Source organism: Strix uralensis, chromosome Z (genome assembly GCF_047716275.1).
Source record: "Strix uralensis isolate ZFMK-TIS-50842 chromosome Z, bStrUra1, whole genome shotgun sequence".
Lineage (NCBI taxonomy): Eukaryota > Metazoa > Chordata > Aves > Strigiformes > Strigidae > Strix > Strix uralensis.
This window is the reverse complement of record NC_134012.1, coordinates 15,198,981-15,218,227: the sequence shown is the minus strand read 5'-3', so window position 1 is coordinate 15,218,227 and position 19,247 is coordinate 15,198,981. Positions and strand designations below refer to the sequence as shown.

Genomic DNA, 19,247 nt, shown 5'->3' with positions numbered 1-19,247 from the left:
CAATTTAACAAATGAATAGTGGCAATTATGAGGAAAGCAAGCATGAACGTGGGAGTGGAACATGTGTTCAGGTACAGCAGATGATTAAAGGACTAAAGACATTGTCAACAGGGGTGTAAAGCTTCTGACGTTAGCAATTGCTATCTTTAACTTACCCTCAAAGATGACAATTCTGAAGTAAAGCAAAGACACCAGAGTCATTCTTAAGCTAACCCAGAGTCAGGAAAACAGATGTTTGCCTGTGTTTTGAGCTGTCAAAGCCATAAAGGATGGCAAAGAAGCCGTTGTGGGATTGCAATCACAGGAATAACAACACAGTTATAGTTAAACTCAGGCTTGTCACCTAACGCTGCATACTGCACTGAAAAATAACACGGAAGAGAGTTTCTGGCATTTTCAGACTGCGTGACACGTGAACAACTACGCATCAGGTAAAGTTACACGGATTGTTACTGCTCTGCTGGAAATTTAAATTGCATCACAATTTTCTTAGATAAGGCTAATATCCAACACATTATCTGAAAGTCTACCTTTTCAACACCAAATTTTAAAGCCTGTAAATATGAAACTGAATCAACAGCTAAAATCTTTTATTTCTTGAGTCAAATCATTCATGCAACTCCTTTACGTAAGAAGTATTTGATTTTGCAAATGTATTGCTCCCAAAGCCAGCACAAAGTACTTTATCAGCAATTATTAAAGTTGCAGTGTAGGTTCCATATACCAGTCTCATTAGAAACAAGGCTAGGCTAAAAAAATGCCTGTGCCTCTGGTATTTTTTCTGGTCACTCCCACCCACTTTCACAAGGATAAGTATCCTATGTTATACTGCTGCAATTCGTTATTAAATTGCAAATTTAAATTGCGCACACAAAATGACTGAAAAAAACCCCCAAAACCAAAAAAGAACACAAGCTACTATCCCTTCACCCAACACAGCAATGCCCTCTACCTCCATGACTTTGCTAACCGTAATTATACCTATAGTTTTGAGATTCCCTAATGGAAAGTGCTACAGAGCAGGAAGTACAAACAGAATAAATTATGACACATACTGATACATCACTGATTGTAAATCTATACCCTTTTTATTTGCACCCAGGGGGTCTGCTTCATATACTCATGAAAAAATATTTCCAAGTAGCAAAATGTCATAATTGGAGCCATGTACAGAAAACAAACAGGCTGAGGATTAATGGGGATGTGATTTTCTTGTAGTTTTATTTTTGATAGTGTAGCAACTGAATGATTTGAAAGATTTGTATAGTTTAGATACTTATTTTACTTATTTCGTGAATTAAAGTTTCCACGAGGCAGAGAAAAAGACAAAATTGAAAAAGAAAGTTGAAAATCCTTGAAGGCATCCTTCTCAGACATGCAATATTCATACTTTTCTCCACATTTCAGAATGTAATTAGTACAGATAAGAAAAGCTGTCAGACTTGCATGTAAACCAGAATTTCATACAAGACCTTTATAGATGAAAATACTTTTAAAAAAATCACGTTAATGACTGCCTCAAAAACATGTGAAATGCTTAAATTAAGACACACCCCCCACTTCCCACCTCCTTTTTAAAGGCTACTTACATCTATGACTGATGAACTTGACAGACTTAATCCCTCTAGGTCTGCTGTTGAACTTGGGGACAAAACAGCTGCTATAGGAACTGCCACTGTAGGAACTGCCACAGGAGTTGTCACAGGACAGACTAGAAGTAAAAGGCAATTGATTTAAAAAAAACCCCAAAACCACTAGGAAGGACAATGAGCTATTTTTATTAAGTGTAAAAAGGTTTTACATCTTGATCTAATTATTTTATCCTTCTATATATGTTTCTTAATAGCAGAAGATTATTTTTTCATACATATGACCCCAATACTCAAACAATGAAAATATAAAACTGATATGTATAGACCATGTTATTTACATTAGAAATATTTTGTCCTCCTCTCCCATTTCTTCCTCTATTTTATCCTTCAGTCTGATCCATAATATGCAGCACATTTTCAATTACAAGCTATGTGCAAAGTACATATTAATGCAACTGTAACATGTGTTGCACCTATAGAAGTAAACTTGAAGAATGGCACTACAAAGCATAGCCAAAAACCAGTGCCAGCTCTACCCTACCCTTCCAAGATTATGTTTTAATCCGTTCTTCAAAACTGTGATTTTTAGTATCTAATTATAGCACCACAGTTGGTTCATAGGTTGCACAGATGTTGTACAAGTAACATCCATTGACAACTGAGAAAATAAGCCCACTTTAAGAGAAAACAAGTCCAGACATACAAAACTTTCCAAAATAAATGTTTTACATACCAATATATTCTAAACTCTGAAACTTTTTCTCAGTTCTAAAATAAACAAAATCACGAATTGTAAAACTTATGCTTAAAAATAAGTTCATAGTCTAAGCAATTTTTTTTTTTTGGTCAGGAAGCTGGTACGATAAATTATCATCATCAACGTTTCAGACATTTAAAATTCATTAACTGAATTGAATTTATGCCATGGGAAAAATGAGGCTTTAATCAAGATACTTACAATCATCTAGATCTAAGAGAAACACATCTTGTTTATTTGGAGCTTTTCTATCTTGTACTGGTTTGTCTTCTTTCTGTCAAAATATATGAATATTTTTTCTTTTACCACATCAGCAAAAGAAAAGTCTTTAATACTTTTATAAAGCAAAGTGTATCTTCTCTGCTGTTCAGGGCTCAGCATTCAGAGAATTTACCTCGTGAGAGAGATTTCTTGATACAGGTAAGCTGAACCTAAACTCCACATTTGAGTTACATCTACTCCTCTGAAGCTCATGTTTTTGTTTAGTATTAATAATAGTTGCTACTCAAAGAAAACTTTTGGACACTTCTGTTGAGACCATTAAAATAGAGATAGAAGCATTTTTTTTGAAGACAAAAGATTTGGTACTAACATTTCTGTTTCCATATGAAAAACAGGACAAAATCCATTCAATAAGAAAGCAGTGTTATCTGCACTTACCTAGTAGCACGGAATCCCAATCATCTACTGGGATTTTACTTAACTGCTGGACAAATAACAAAAAGTTGATTTTTGTCACAAAAAAGTTACAATTTTAAGCCTTAAGATGAGCTCCAGTAATGATTGGTAGTACTTTAAGTAGAGCAGTAATTGCATAATCCTGGTTACTTGGCAAACAGAGTATTTCAACAAAATTTGTTTCAGTACAGCTAAATAAAAGTTCCAAACAAATTTAGTGAGTGTCGGTCACACCTATAGAACATGTCTAAACAGTGATGATCCAGGACAGAATTTAATATGTCACAGCTCAATAGGAGCTCCCAGTAGGGTGGTTTAGTGAAAAGGATTCATCTTTGGATGTAGCCAGAACCTGGACATGTTACCCGCTGGATGCTCATCAGACATCCTTTTTGTCTGGACCAGTTGAAGAACTCCCTCTGCCTTTGCTCTCTCTGGCTCACTCACAAAAGAGAAGACTTTGTCATTCTTGCAGAGAATTTGTCAACTGCCTTTAGACCTTAAGACACTGATGACTATCCAAGGTATTGCAAGTAAATGAAAAACAGCCCTTCCAGGAGTCAAATTCTGTAAACCTTCTAGTTTAGCAGTTTCCTCCCCAACAGCATGTGACAGCTAAATGCATATACATGTATTAATCTTTTACCTTTTCTAATAAATGAATAGGTCTAAATAAATTAGTAAAAATCCGTATGACCATCAGGGCCTCCATTTCTTGAGCATTTCTTGCAAGCTGTCACAGTCTCTTTAGGCACTCAGGATAGGAATTCCTAGAGGAGCTTTGAGTCCTTTCAGAAACTCAACAGCTAGAATCACTTTGACTATCACCAGAGAGTAAGATTACCCTTCTTTTCTAAAGGTGCATTCCCTTTCTTCTAGTCTCTCAACCTTATGGTCAGTTGCAAACTAACAATAAAGCTGAGTCTATTTTTTCCCAATTTCCAGTTCCCTCCAGAGAACATGGAAGAAACTAGCTAATGTTCTCATTATTGGCAGCTGTTGATGTTAATGACTATCAGGCTTGACCTGAGCCAAAATGACATTGCTCATCATTCTTTCAATAAGCCCATGGCTCATATAGACAGTAGTCACTTATGTGATCATTACAGATGTGCTTTAGATACTCTGGGAGTAGAAGACTCTTGTGGACAGAGAAGAATGGAAGCCACTATTTTAAAAATGATTTTTAAATCAACATACTTCAGTGATCCTTATCACTATGGTATTTGAGTGTTTTACTGTCGCTTATTTATCTGAAACACAAAACTCCTCTGGACAAAGGAAATATTACAAAATATCTTTAAAACGGTGCTAATGCTGTTCCATTCCTTATATGCCTTGCCCAGAATTAGTGAGGGACTCTGCTGCAGAACACGGTCTCTTGAGTACCATTCTGCTCACAACTATCAGACTTCATTTTTCTCTTCCAGTGTGATTATTGGCAAGTCATTAAGCTTGTTCTGGCTATTTTTAAAAAAAATCTGTGAAATAAGGATAAATAGTAATCCTCATAAGATACAGGTTCTACTTGAATTACTCATGTCTATGGAGTGTGAGAGAAACAATTTCATGACAATTCTTTTAATGAATTCCAAGTCTTTTTATAGCACCATTTGGTGAATATTTAGCCCTGAATAAGGGGTTTAGCTGTTATCTGAAGCACCTTTACTATAAACTATGTATCACAACTTTATTTGCTAAACCACAAACTCTTCAGACACTGGAACATACTAAAAGAGAACATGGTTAAACAAAATGCAAATATATTTAAAAAAAACAAACCTCAATTTCCGCACTCTTTCACTCCCTACACCTCACTTATCCATAAGATATAGTTCTATCTTCAACTATGATTAAGGTTCAAAGGTTATTTTTAGCTAGAGTTCTATATTTGTTAATTATTCCAGCAGAGATGGGATTTCTCCATTCCCTTTTATTATGCAGCCAATTAAAGTCTATAAAAAGTGGCTCACCCACATGAGAGGCTATAGCACAACTATGAGAATTTTGAATATGCTTCAGTTCTGTCAATGGCAGCATTGCTAGGTCAAGAGGTTTAAAAAAATTAGGAGTCAGAGTCAAGAAATCCTCTTACTGTTAATCTGTTTACTGAAGACAATTAAGACAGAACATCCTGTGTCACAAAAAACACCAACGGTATGCTTCAATTTGTTTCTTCTATTACTTATTTTGTCATTCTTAAGTAGTTACTAAGTACATATCACAAAGCTTGGTATGTAATTTGATCTTATAAAATGCATTTCTGCACTGATATTATTTTGAATCTACTACGTAATATGTCTTTAAAAATGGGGAAAAAAATCCTTCAAGAGAATTTATTTCTTACACTTAAAAATAAAATAAAATGGTCATAAGATAAAAGTACAGAATCATTACATCAAGGTAATGCATGGTAAGAAAAACTTCTACTGCACACTTTGTCAGAATACTGTACTTAAGTACATCAGTTTGCTGTAAAAAAAACCAGCTCAAAAGCAGAAACAAAAAAACCCCCCAACAACCCTACCATCTGGGAAATGTAAAATCAGAAGCTAACTAAATCAAGATAAAGCTAATGTTCAAATTTGATCACGTCTTATTTTCTACTTCAGCCAAGTGTGTCAAGCTTAAGTAAATACTCAGTTACTTATATGTGTGTGCATGCATGCTATATATACACATAAACACACAGGCATTTTCATATTTATACGCATATTACTATATATGGGTATATATATTAATTGTGTGCTATTCTGTACAAAAGATCAAAGAAATCTATTTACATGGGTCTTGCCTATTGCAAACATGGTTATTTTTTAATTTGGTTTTTCCAAGAAAAGAAAATTGATTGGCTTTCTAGGAATAATAAATAGCCAATGACTCCAACAGACACTACCAACAGGTATTTCTATTGAGGGAAAAAGCTTTGCATTCCAAATCAAGAAAATAAAAAGGCTCTGACGTGTCTGGCATTTCTCTGTAACATAATTTTTTATCTTTTTTCTTAAAACTAAGTCTACAATATAACCCAGTTTCCTACCAAGAGAGCCCACTGTGGGAAAAGCAGAATACTAGGCAAAGAAGTTAAGCTATATTCCATCAAACATTTATCCGTTTGCAATTCATCTTGGTAATAGAGATAGAACCTGGTAAATGCATATAGGACTTGAAGCAGGAGATTTCTCTTGCTCAATGCATAATTCATGTGCTCCGCCTGCAAAGTGTGTAAAATGAGAATTTCACACCGCAGCATAAGCCATGGAGCTGCAGAGAAAAGGCAGATGAAATAATATTTTGCTGTGCGAATTTTATTTCTTATCCTCCCAATATTTATACAAAACCATCATTGACAATCCAAATGCATTGACAGATCACCCACTGTTTCCATTGTGTTAGCACTTGAAAAGAGATCAGGCAGAAAGATAGACAATTTGTTTTTGTATATTTTTTAAATAGTGGATCAGGTTTTTAACAGCTGAGTGACTGTATTATACTTGTATAAGGAGGTCACCAATAGCTGATTTTAAAATCCCACTGTAGAGACACCTACTTATATATGCATCATCCTCAAATCCGCATTTTAGCTCTATAGTGTTTATGCTTAACATAAAATATGTATCCGAACACCTCAAACTATCCATATTTCAAAATTATATAAAAGACTGCAGTACAAGAGGGTAACTTTTCTATTCACTGCAGCTTCATTACAGTGAACACAACAGCTTTTTCAAAATGATTCTTCAAGAGAAAAAATATGAAAGCATTAACAATATATTCAGGAAAAATAACCTGAAGTTTTTGTAACCTATTTTAATGTTAGTAAATGCACGGATGTATGCACAAATTAAGCTCCCATGTGAGTGTAATCAAATCTATTTTATTATGAAAATTCTGTTGAACATGGCAATGGTGCCCAACAAAACATATAAAATGCTAAACACCACCCAAAACATCAGCTACGTAACATACTTCATGTGCGGCAAACCGAGAAACTATAAAAGTCAAGCTTACTAACTACTCCTCTTATCAATATGTATTTCAGAAAATCTTTTCTTTTTTTTTTAAAAGGAAAGGAAATCTTAATGAATCATCTCCCCATACACACTGACCAAATCAGGAGTACCCCGTAGCAGAATAATATAAGCAATGGCTTTTCCAAAAAGATCTATCAGAATAAAACCACACATTTCTGAGACCCTGGCTGAAACTGTCTGCTTCCTGGGTGGCCTGAAAAGAAGTCAGGTAGGAAGCAGAAAAAATAAAAGATTTTTCTGGAAATAAAATTAACATGGGTGGTTTTTGTAAAATGTACCTCCTCACAAGGGCTCTATCCAAGACTTTATCTATAATGTTCTTTAACGTTTGTTAACAATTGCTTTCTTTTCCAGCTTGGAAGGGCTTATCTAGGTTATCATCAGTTAGTTCCACCTATCACCACAGTGCTCAAAACAGGTCTCCAAAAAATCTATTAAGCTAGTTAGCATAACAATCACCTTTGGCACAAAATACCTCTGATCCTCCCCATCACCCCCTCATCCAACTACACTTCTGAATATAAGCTATTATCAGAAACACCTCAAGTATAAATGCAGGCATCCAACATGGCTTAAATGGAAACTTCATGGTCCTAGAGATTAACATAGTACACTGAAATAGTCCTCTATCTTCAAGAGCATTAAATTAACTTCCCCTCTGCCTCCTTCATATATGACCACTATTGATACAGTCCATCAGCCATAGCTTGTTACCCTTACATTAAATGTGCTAATTTCTTAATGAAAATGAATTTAAGGAACATAGACACTTAGCTTTTGCATACTGAGCTCTATGCTATCTTTTCAAGAAGCTCTTCGCTTTTTTTCTTGCTGCCTTTAAACCCATGCATATAAATAAACCCATTGCTATTTTTTGTGATGTTTGAAAGTTTTGCAGTTTTTCAGTTCTACCCTTTGACGCTGATCAAGTCTTCTGTCAACTGCTTATAAATACTTTTTGTTTCTAACACATTTCTTTTTAGGTACTTCTTAACCAAGTAAGACTTCAGGACTACTGCAATATTTTTTGTCTTCTCTTAAAATCCAAGGTCTTGACAATTTTTCATTGACTTCACAAAACAAACCCAAGCTTCCTGGACACTCTGGTTCTCATATTTTTCAGTATGTTTGACTTCACACATTCTCAACTGCTGTTTCAAAATACAAAAAGCTTCTTTATGCTAGTAGTCCTCACATATCCTGGGAAATAACCAGAACAGTTTAGATAACTGTAGTGAAAGGAATCATGAACAACAGCATCAATATCCTGAGAAAAAGGACAAATTTTTCAAAAAGAGAGAAGACACTATTGTGCAAACACGGTTTTGCAGTGGCTGCTCAGAACTAAGGAGGTCAGAGTACCTATTACTTTCTGGTGACAAAATGCTGTGCTAATATGAGAAGCTGCAAACTGTTAGAATTAATTCATGTCCCATCTAGCATCAAAGGAGTTTATTCTGAGAGGATTTAGGTTACATTTGTTGCGCTACCATTTTTTGGCAAGATCTAGTTTGGCTGCTCTAGTAGAAGAAACTTTGACGTAAGTGTGTCACCCAGTGTGGTATTTGGGCAGGAAACAATGATCAGACCATGGAAACAACCATGGAAACACACCTCCATTTCTCAAATGCTACAGTCCCACTTCATCTTTTGTTCTACTTGGTAGAAGAAGGGAATAGATTAAAAGTTAAGGTTACAACTCAGAGTTCCTAGGCAGACCTATAAAGTTACAAAACAAGGACCATGTACAAACCAAGTTCAACATTTAGAGAAATAGAGAGCCTTACCCCTTCAATTAAAGGAAATGCACACCGAAACAGCTTAATAAAGTTGCAGCCCTCCCTCTCAACTGTTCAAAACACATCTGTCCACCAGCTTCTACCACTGCATCAAATGCAACAAATGATGACTGTTTTGACTATTCAGCACCTATACAGGAGTCCTGACCGAAATGTCTGGGCTTAATTTAAAATGCATCGGAACATCACACAATTTTCAAAACTTCAGAGCTACAATTTTCCGCTTCAAATTTTTTATAAAATGCATAGAAATAAATGCACAGGAAGTAATTGATAACAGAAAAATAAGTTTCAGAAATTCTTTCACTTTATTACCTTAATAGATTTAGCATAAAATTTTTAAAAGAAAGGTAGGTAAACAGAAACCAATTCATGTTATTAACATTAGTTCTATAATGCTAGCTTGACTATAATGAACTTTTAACCTCTTTTTCTTCACTAAGGTAAGCAATTAAGATTTAACTGACACATGAATGGCTCTGTTGAATAGTTTTCCATCTTCACACATTTCCAAATGCAATTTAAAAAAGACATATTTGAAAGTTTGCTACTCCATAAATGTTGCAAAAAACCTAACACAATTTGAAGTAACAGAATTCTTTATAAGCTTTATTCCTATGAAACAGAGACCAATAAAAAGTTGATTACTCATTAAGAATATTAATTTTACTAATCTATGTATACACCTCAAGTATACATGCATTAACTGCACTATTCTCAATTTTAACAGGAAATTTTAAAACTGAGTGGTTCTACTAGAATGTCTTCAAACTCTTAAGAAACAATGTATTAACATTTGCTTCTTGGTTTTGCTTCCTGTTAGACTCAGTTCCTGTAGTAGTTATACTTTTAAGATACTTTTAATATAATTATTTCAATATTATTTTAATATAATAATCATCAGGATATTATTTTTGCAAACTATCCATGTACTATGCTTTCACCAGTTCAACAGTAATCTGAAAAATCAATTAGGTTTTATTCTTCATCTATCTGGAGTAAAAATATAACAGAATTAAAACTGAAATATGCTTTTAGTTATAAAATGTTCTTACTTGCTTGAATTATCAAACTACTTTGGGATTGATTTTTTTATGAAAGCTCAAAAATTTTTTTCAGAAATTGTTTTTTTAGGTATCTATAAAATCACTACCCATCTCCATTCCTGCAGAAAGAAACACGTATAGATGGTTAGATGCATCATCTTTTATAGAGCTTTTTTAAAAACATATTTTACCTTACTAGAGGTAGCACTTCCAGATTTTCCAGACTCAGAGTCACTTTTAGAGTCTGATTCTGACTTGGAGTCTGGAGAACTTTCTTCTGATGAAGTGGACTCTGTATCAGAGGAACTGGATGTGCTTCTCTTTTTGAAGATCCCCTTTGCTTTCTTTTTAATGTCCTCTGAAACACTACATATTGAAAAAAAAATGTCAAGGGACGTGTAAAACCACCAAAGGAATCTGCTTAGGTAATACCCTGCATTAACATTTCAAAGTTTTATTAAATGAGCTTTATGTCAGTATTTCTTCATGATACACAACTCAGCTAAGTTGGCAGAAGTAGTAGCTTATTTAAGGGTACACAAAATTGTTGTATCACATTACAGAATAATTCACCACATATAGTCTAAACCAATGAAACAGCCAAACAAAAAATATGAACATATTAAGTATTTAAAATATTATTTCCATGCATCCAGCTTGTGACATTTCAGAAAGAAGTGTAGACACCCTTTTATATAAAGGAACTTTCAGACTCCACCTTTGATTAACATAATCTTGATGGGTTATAAGATAATTTGCAAAGTAATTTTGCTTTAAAAAAAAAGCAATGCATTGAATTTACTTCTTCGTTAACTCTTCTAAATCAAACCACCTAGAAATAAGACCTACAATATCTACAAATATTTCAACCCATTAAAGAGTTTATACAAAAGAGCCATTACATGCTGACATTTTTGGTCATATGGAGTATCTTACAGCTAATGGACTTCAGAGACATTATTCTCCACACAGTAAAGTTCTGCTCACCCTGGCAATGTTGGATTATGTTGCTCTGTGCTAACAGCCTCTGAATATTATTAAAATCTGAATTGTTCGCTTCTAATAATACTATAACTACCAATTAGGAGATCACCCTTTTGTCTTAGAGGGAGTTACTACCTAGAAATATGGCAGCAAATGAAATTTGTTTTCTAATAGTTATCATGGAGCAGATAAATTAGTATTGGCACAGAGAAAAAGAACCTTTGCTCTTGGATCTGCAGGCAACCATTTTATACTTCCAAATCAGGTGTTTCATATACCACCTGAATCAGCTTCCTCCCCAAGACAATAAATTGGCTACTAAAGTGCTTGAAGGATAACAAGGTTAACAATAATTAAACAAATCCAGACCACTCAACTATTAAGAGTCCCTTTGGGCTCAAATTAAGCTGTTATACATTTTTGCTTAGCTTCAGGAGCAGTACAAAAGAATGTACCATGCTGCATTAATGTTTGAGATAGCAATGTTTTTAGAAGGGAAAAATACAGAGAAGGGGAATTGAAAAAATCTAGCATGACAGAAAGGAAAATAGGGCAATGACATCTTCCTCCCAAGAACTTCACAGGACTGAATTTAATCAAATTTAATTAAAATTATTAAAAATCAGTGCTAACATTTAAGCCATGCTAATAATTCCTACCCATGTAACAGAAGTTGAAATCAACCCCACAAATTTTAGCCAAACATTTTTTTTCTGAAAGCAGCAAACCTGAAGCTTGCAAAGCTAAACATGAAACAAGAGTACACATGACAAAACCAGTCTAATACAGCATATCTGATTGTTAAAATCATGGTGAAAAATAAGGTACTATAAAAATTACATTTCAACATGACAACATTTAAAAACTTGTTTGAGGTCAATCAGCTAAACAAAAATTCACTAGCGTATACTGTTTAAAGTTTCTTCTTCATGATGTGTAACACAGGTACTGACAAAATTATCTACATTTTCTTCATTGCCATTGAACAGAAGCTGTAGTTGCATCAACAAATAAGTTACTGTGAACCCATTATATAAATGAAGTTGTTTTTCAACCATTTAGCTTATCTCTAAAACTAGATTTAAAGATTAAAAGTGTTACTTTATTGTGTATCTGCCAGTTTTGATAGGTAATCATTGTTTACCTTACTGCTTAAAATTTCAGATGTTATTCTAATGAAAAGAATTTACTGGTAACTAGCTTTTTAACTTTGTGATGATGAAAAGCCTGTATTAATTTAACCTACAGATTTCATTTGTTCTGAACAGGAAAAACAATATAAATCACTTTTAAAATCATTAAATTCTGACTTAAATTAATAAAGTCATAATTAGGGCATTATGCTGTGTTTGTTATGGAAGTGGCAAGGCGAGCTGCTTTAATTACTGTCTGTAATAAAAGGAGCAGAGTGCGTACTGCGCCCCAATCAGTGCTGTCAGCCACGACTGAGCTGAGCTGCAAACTCATCAAGTGAGCTGGCAGCAGACTACAGAGTAAAGGGCGATCATGTCTGCAGAGGCCACTTGCTGACAGCAGTGGAAGAAACAGATTCATACAATCCAAGGTATTAGCCCCAATTACTCAAAATTTTAATGATACTTTAATACACGATAATGCTGTTGATAATGGGCAATCTTAAAAAGCGCTAACACTTAAATATCTTATGACCGTTTCCCTTCACAGCCCTTGCCTCTAATATTTGGATCATAATCTTTTTAATATAACATTATTTAGAAAAATCAATTGTCTTAGTTACATAATGGAAAAATGTTGAAGGACTTAATTTTAGCTCTCAGCAAAATTGCTGCAAAAGGTAATTAAGTGTTTCACACAACTGTTTGATCACTTATACAGCCTCCCAAGGTTACATCAATTTTCAAAAAGCCACCCAAGATTTTACTGAAGTCAGAAATTAATTCCAAACATAAGAGTAGTTTGATTAATGAAAATATGTTTCATCAAAATTCCGTTCATACACTGAATATTACTGGCATACACTGAAACAGGAGACAGCACTCCTTGGCCAATATACCCCCAAAAAAAGCCTAATTAAAGGCTTAGCAGACTGTTTACAGGAAGATTGCCGTAACAGGTAGTATCACGAAAAACTAAAAACCATAAAAATGCATATCCACCTTTCAGCAGCAGCTCTAGATGTTTTGTTTGCAGTACTTTCCTTGCTGTCTGATTCACTGTCACTCGATTCTTCACCGGAAGAGGAACTCCCACTACTCTCATCACTGCTGCTTTCCTCCTTATCTTCCTTCTCATTTTCACTGCCAGACTCGCTCTCTGAAATAAAAACAACTCTTACATTTTTTTTCTAAATATCTTACATAATTAGTATTTTTGGAATCCAAGTTTGTCCTAAATAAAAAAATGTTTTAGTATTTTAAGATCCAACTGCAGGCTTTAGCATTATTTACCCTTTGTCAAAAGTGGGCAATATCACTTTCCCCTAACATTTACAAAATTTTGTTGGTTAAAGACTAGTCCTCTTCAGCCCACAGTATTATACTTTATCAAATTAGAAAGACTAATAGTAAAATAATTACATGTGGATTCTTCAGAATTACATAACCTTATCATGAGTTGGAGATGACCTCAAATTCTCTAATCTACACATTCACTTAACTGCAAGATTATCTTTTCAACCAATTGCTTAATTAGATAATCTGTTCTTATCCTGATAGTGATGATGATTGAATCACTGCTTTAAACAAATTATTCATCCTCTAATTAATCATATAGCTACCAAATATTCAAATATCTGAAGTGAATAGATTCTTTTCTTGCTTCAAAGATCATTAATTTCAGTGATACAACTCCTAAGCACTTCTGCATATTTCCTCAGTGTAGGAATGAGATGAAAGAAGCTCCATATTCAGATTTTAAGGTGCTCCTCTTCCATTCAACTACATGCTGATAATTCTTTTAAGTCTCTAATGACAAACATTTTCTGTGTCTAAAGCCTGGACCTGGGAGAATGATGTTCTTCACTACACCTGAACTATATTAACATCTGCTGAAACAGCTGTCTTGGGGAACTGCCTATCTGGCATTAAGTAGGAGACTGTTCTAAAGAACCTTTGCTCACTGAACTTGACAGGCAGCTGTCAGTTATCTTCTCCATAATCACCCCCATCAGAATAAATAGAAAACATTGTGTAGAACTTAAGAGCAATACTACAACATAATTTACTGAATAGACACCATGAAAGACTACACAGCTAAACACGTTTGGCCATTTATCAACACAGCAGCACATGCTATCAAAATCGTACTTCACTGACAGTGAATTACAAAAAACATTCAAGACTTATGGTTCCCAACAACCAAGCATATGGGCATTCTTCCCTCAAAAAGTTAGGTGCCTTTAGTTTTAATTGAAGTTACAAACTGTCACTACTCTTAGTAGACTCAAAGCAGGATGAAAATAGCATGCCAGCTTTTTTAACTGAGAAACAAAGCAATGTCTAACTCATTTATTAAACATACAAGCCATATCTGTAAAATTAGCAGTTACTGCACAACTACAGTGAATGTAAAACTTTCCCCCGATTTCCTGACTTTATACGTGGCTCTGTCTTTTTTTGAAATTTTTTCCAATTCTTTTTAAGTAGCCACCAGTTCTGAAGATACAGTTCTCCAGGCAGTGGAGATGCAAGTTGCTTTCCAAACACCTACTTGATGAACTGGTATTGGTAGACTCATCTTCCTCCTCTTCTGATTCAGAGTAGAACTTTTCTGTAGGTTTCTCTTTCTTAGTTATACCTAGAATTCCAGTCCATTCCTTTGTCTGTAAATAAATTTCAACTTAAATTTACTTTTACAACCAGCAACCCAACACAGCAAAGAAAAATCACTTGCAGTAGTAGTATTAACCAGTTTCTAAATAAATCCTCTAAGCAAGTCAAGAGAAACTATTAAATTTCTCTTATTTTACACAATTAGGAGAACTAAAAGTTTTGTACATACCTATAAAATGTGAGATATGTCTGTTAGAGAGTCTAGAAAAAGATTTACTAAGGCAGATTAAAAGCATCAGTAACCATAAATAAATTTCTATGCCAAAAGAACCTGAAGTCTAAGAGTTTTATCTCTAGATCCAGCTGTATTTAGCCTATGACTAGAATGAAGGGTAAATATGGCTAGTCACCACCTTTATCATTTGAAGTTTTAAGGGGAAAACAGATGTGGACCCAGTAGGCAGCAGAAGTTCCAGCAGCCACAAAGGAATTGTTACTACCAAGAGAACACCAGAATGTGACAATATTTTGGCCAGACTTTCTTTCTTCCCATACCCCCTATACTACTAGAGAAGCAGAAGAAAAACTCAGGCCAGTAAATATCAAATAGGCAGACAACTATATAAACAGAGTGGTACAGGTCTGCCTCGGTGACTGCGCTGATCTGGACTAAGACTTAACTTTTGAAACAGCTCTAACAGTGACTTGCAATGGTGTACAGCTCTAGAGATGCACTGGATTCCTCTTAAACACCAAAAGTTGCTAAAGCCTTGTAATGCTCCAACCAGCAACTGGTGTTTTAAAAAGCCAGTATGCTTTTGCATATAAATGCCAATTTAATTGTGGATTGCAGCTTAACAACTCAGCTTCACTCATGTACATTGTGTAGGCACAAGCAGTATTAGAGGAACCACAAAATTAATGACAATGAGATGACCGTTCTCCAAAGAAAATACTTCCAAAAAATCATGGGAAAAGGATTTTCATGTTTGTTTTAAGGTTTAAATGGTTGGAGGGAGATATTTTCTGTTATATTGTAGATGGATGTTACTCCATTTGATCAATTTCCTGCAATATGTTTTGTTTTTATGGATGCTGGCACCTTTACACATTCTTTCATGCCAACCCTATCATTTACAATCCCCTGTTTGAGCTGATTGCCTTCAGATTCTCCCCATAAAAGCTTTCAAAAGTTTGTACACAAATACCTCTTTTCCTGAAATGTATAAAGAAGGTAGACAAGAAATATTAAAGTATTAAGGAGAAATGCCTGTTCTACCACATTGCTGTTCACTGGCTTCTGCAAGTCATACCTATTTTTTACAATTTTCTCTACCCATTCTATGCCTAACATCTAATAGGCAAATTAATTCATGTGCAATTTACTGTAGAAGTTGGCTCATGGCAAGGACCATGGGTATACCTGTTACAACGACATACCTCCAGGAGCACCATCAGCACACTATATTCCAATACATTTACATTTCTGTTACTGTTCAATAGCTTTCACTGACATTTAGTAGGACTCTGGTACCTGATGCATAAATCACAACTCCGATACCAGAACATGACTTTGCCTCAAAGTTTACAATCCAGTAACAAAAAGCTATTGGTAGTAGACAACCAGCCCTGTAATGTCAACAAAAGACTAGTGCACTAACAGATTATGTTTCCCTGTTATAAACTTCCCTAATTCTCTCCAGATGATCTGAAATGTAAACCCTGGTCTCTTCCAAACTTTACACTTCGAAACATACCTCATTTTTCCCCCTGCCACTGCCTTTTGTTTATATTACCTATTTTTTTCTGTTTAGACTTGGATTTGTACATGAACAAACCTCCACTCACCTCCTACTTTGGTAGTCCAGCTACTCTCATCATTAACAGCAATTAACATACTGCAGCACAGCAAATGTAACAGCTATGAAATCGGATGTGAGATGGAGGGGGAAAAAAGCCCATTTAATCCACAAGTGAAGCAGAAGTGGCCTACAGCTGATCCGCTCCTCTCATTGAAAAGAAACGAACAAGAATCATGCAGGTTTCCAAATGTTCCGTTTCCAAGCTAAAATAAGGAACATGCATGTTCACATGCATCAATGTTTTTCAGCACAGCATACAGATAGTACCTAAATACTTGTATTTTTAGGTTAATATTCTATATTGACAAGTGCCTTCAGCAAAGTTTCTTTTAAAGATGCTGACGTACCAACTCAGCTACGTCAACATTTCTGACAGAAGGGTCAGGGGCCACCTCTGGCCAGTTGGACAGCTCCAGGTAGCCGGTGGCTCGGCTGTTCAGTGTGTGAGACAAGGTGCCAAGCTGGAAATGATCCCGATCTATGAAAAAAAAGGAGGGAGGGGAGAAATACACAAACACCATGAGCTCTACCACAAAGAGCAATCTTAATCAGGACTAAAGGTAATTGCCATTATATTACCTCAAATGTCATGGAATAAATATAAACTAGGAAGCTCTTCATAGGTCAGAAAACTGATTTCAGTCCATAGATTACAATAATCTCCCCCATAATGGTCAATAAAAAAGCTAATCAGTCAGTGTGTTTAGAGGTGTTGCTCTGAAATGTAGCTTCTCTAAAAATTACTTTACTGTGAATATTAAGAATGACAGCAGAGTTAAACAATCCATATACATGTCTTGGCACAAACACATCCAGAATTTTAATAGTTTTTCTTCAAAATGGAGCTCCTTTTAGAGCTTCAAAACTGGGACTAAGTAAGTATGAAAATTAAAATCGCAAATCGTCTCAATAACAGAGCATTTTTAATTAAGATAACCTGATAACCTTTTAACTTGAGAAAAGAGACAATGGTTCTTACCTGTAAAAGGACCGGGAAAACACACAGGGTAAATTATGACTTCGGAGAAAAATAATAAAAACCTGATCTATTGATATTCAATTTATTTCAGATTCATAAAACATTTACAATACTCAAATTAGCAATCTTCTATTAAAATCCAGATAAAAGACTATAGCTATTTTCCTAAACTGAAGAATAGTTTTCCTCAAAAGACACACCTTCTGTTATTTAAATCAAATTTAAAATCCACATGAATAGAAATGAATCAGTTTGTCAGGGTTTATCATCAGAGAAATGCACTGTGTTTGCACCATGCAAACCTTGCTTCCTGAAAAGCAAATAAGCAGAGCAAATACCCTTGCATATTAATCATTTGTATTTGCTAAGTGACACAATTTGTGAGCATATTTGAAATAGAATAGGCTGCCACATTCCTTTACACAATGAACATTTCCCAAATGATTTTGGCAGTTATACCTTTAAAAGGAGACTCAAGCAATGGGGCAGGTTTCTGTGCCAGAAATATTTTTTTGGCATATTTGCTTAAAGCTCCACTCTTCTCATTCGGAACAATAAGCTGCCTAATAAATCTTGTACGGTCTCTGATGTCGTAGCTTTGATCATACTTGCCGAGATTTAATACATACTGGGTAAGCAATTTTGTCTGTGGAAAAAAACAGGACAAGAACAGAATACAAGTTATTTATGATTATTGATAACTCTGGATAAACATATTTAAAGAGGTAATAAAAATGAATGGTTATGTCAAACAAATGTTGTTCCACAGGGAATATGCATTTCTAAAGCTGCAAATGGAATTCTGCAGCCAAAGCACATGTCCTCTTCTGTATTGGGGAGGTGAATGCTGAGTACTGAGAAGCAGCCATGTGCTAGATTATTAAACTGCTGAAGTGGAAAGAAAGGCATCATTAAAAAAATAATCATATATGGCAAACCCGCTGAAGGGTCTACGTGAGGATAATGAATGTGGAAATACAACTAAAAACATGGCACTCAAAACTTAATCGGAAAAATATGCAGGACATCAAAACATCAGAGGGTATTAGGGGGCTGGCAAACTGCTTCTGCTGAGGTGTGTTTTATGAAGAGATACTGTCCCTGGCATAAGCAGTGTCTGCACTCTGACTGCACTCAGTTACTTTATCCTGAATTATGACCCATTAAAGCAGACACATGAATCACTGAACTGGATTACTGCAAATTATTTGCAGTGCATTTAGCTGTTACTTTTTCATAAAAGCAAGCTGCTGATGCCCTCTAAAAACCAGGATAAAAGACTTCTTCCATTTTTTTCTTGAAGCTTAAAGCCTCCAGTAATATCAGTCATTTATTTATTTATGTAAGAGAGCAACTTATATTATCACAGCTTTTTACAGCATAATAGGACTTCCTAATTTGATGTCTGAGAATATGAATGTGTATTAAATAATTTTAATAATTCAGTTAAATTTTTAAAATTAAAAAGAGAATATAAAAAACCAGGAAGACTTTTCCAGTATCTTAGCAATAACACAGTGTAACCAGAACAATAGTGCTGAACTGACTTGTATCCATTAGATACATTTGAAAGGAGTATGCCACTTTCTTTATATATAAGCAAACAGGAAAAAGAGCAAAAATAATATACCATCATAAGGAAATAAATTTTTAGTATTTCAACTCAGAATGGATGAATAACACAGGGTTAAAAATGTGTTGTCAAGGAGGATTTCTTTTATTTCTACAAAGAAACAACCTTGCATATATATCTTGTTCATCATGCTA

General features: G+C 34.7%; 1 protein-coding gene across 3 annotated transcripts in view; it reads right to left on the bottom strand.

Annotated features, from left to right (window-relative positions):
- Positions 1-19,247, bottom strand: part of AP3B1 (adaptor related protein complex 3 subunit beta 1) — a 163,507-nt gene that overhangs the window by 51,356 nt on the left and 92,904 nt on the right. For all 3 annotated transcript variants that reach the window (XR_012627025.1, XM_074855625.1, XM_074855624.1), the window contains exons 16-22: positions 17,940-18,126; positions 16,849-16,979; positions 14,578-14,689; positions 13,026-13,182; positions 10,098-10,272; positions 2,551-2,623; positions 1,590-1,711 (exon numbers count right to left, since the gene is read on the bottom strand). Coding sequence is in view for 2 of the 3 variants with exons in the window: in XM_074855625.1 (XP_074711726.1) it covers positions 1,590-1,711; positions 2,551-2,623; positions 10,098-10,272; positions 13,026-13,182; positions 14,578-14,689; positions 16,849-16,979; positions 17,940-18,126 (957 nt within the window). In the remaining variant the exon portion in view is untranslated. The remainder of the gene's footprint in view (positions 1-1,589; positions 1,712-2,550; positions 2,624-10,097; positions 10,273-13,025; positions 13,183-14,577; positions 14,690-16,848; positions 16,980-17,939; positions 18,127-19,247) is intronic.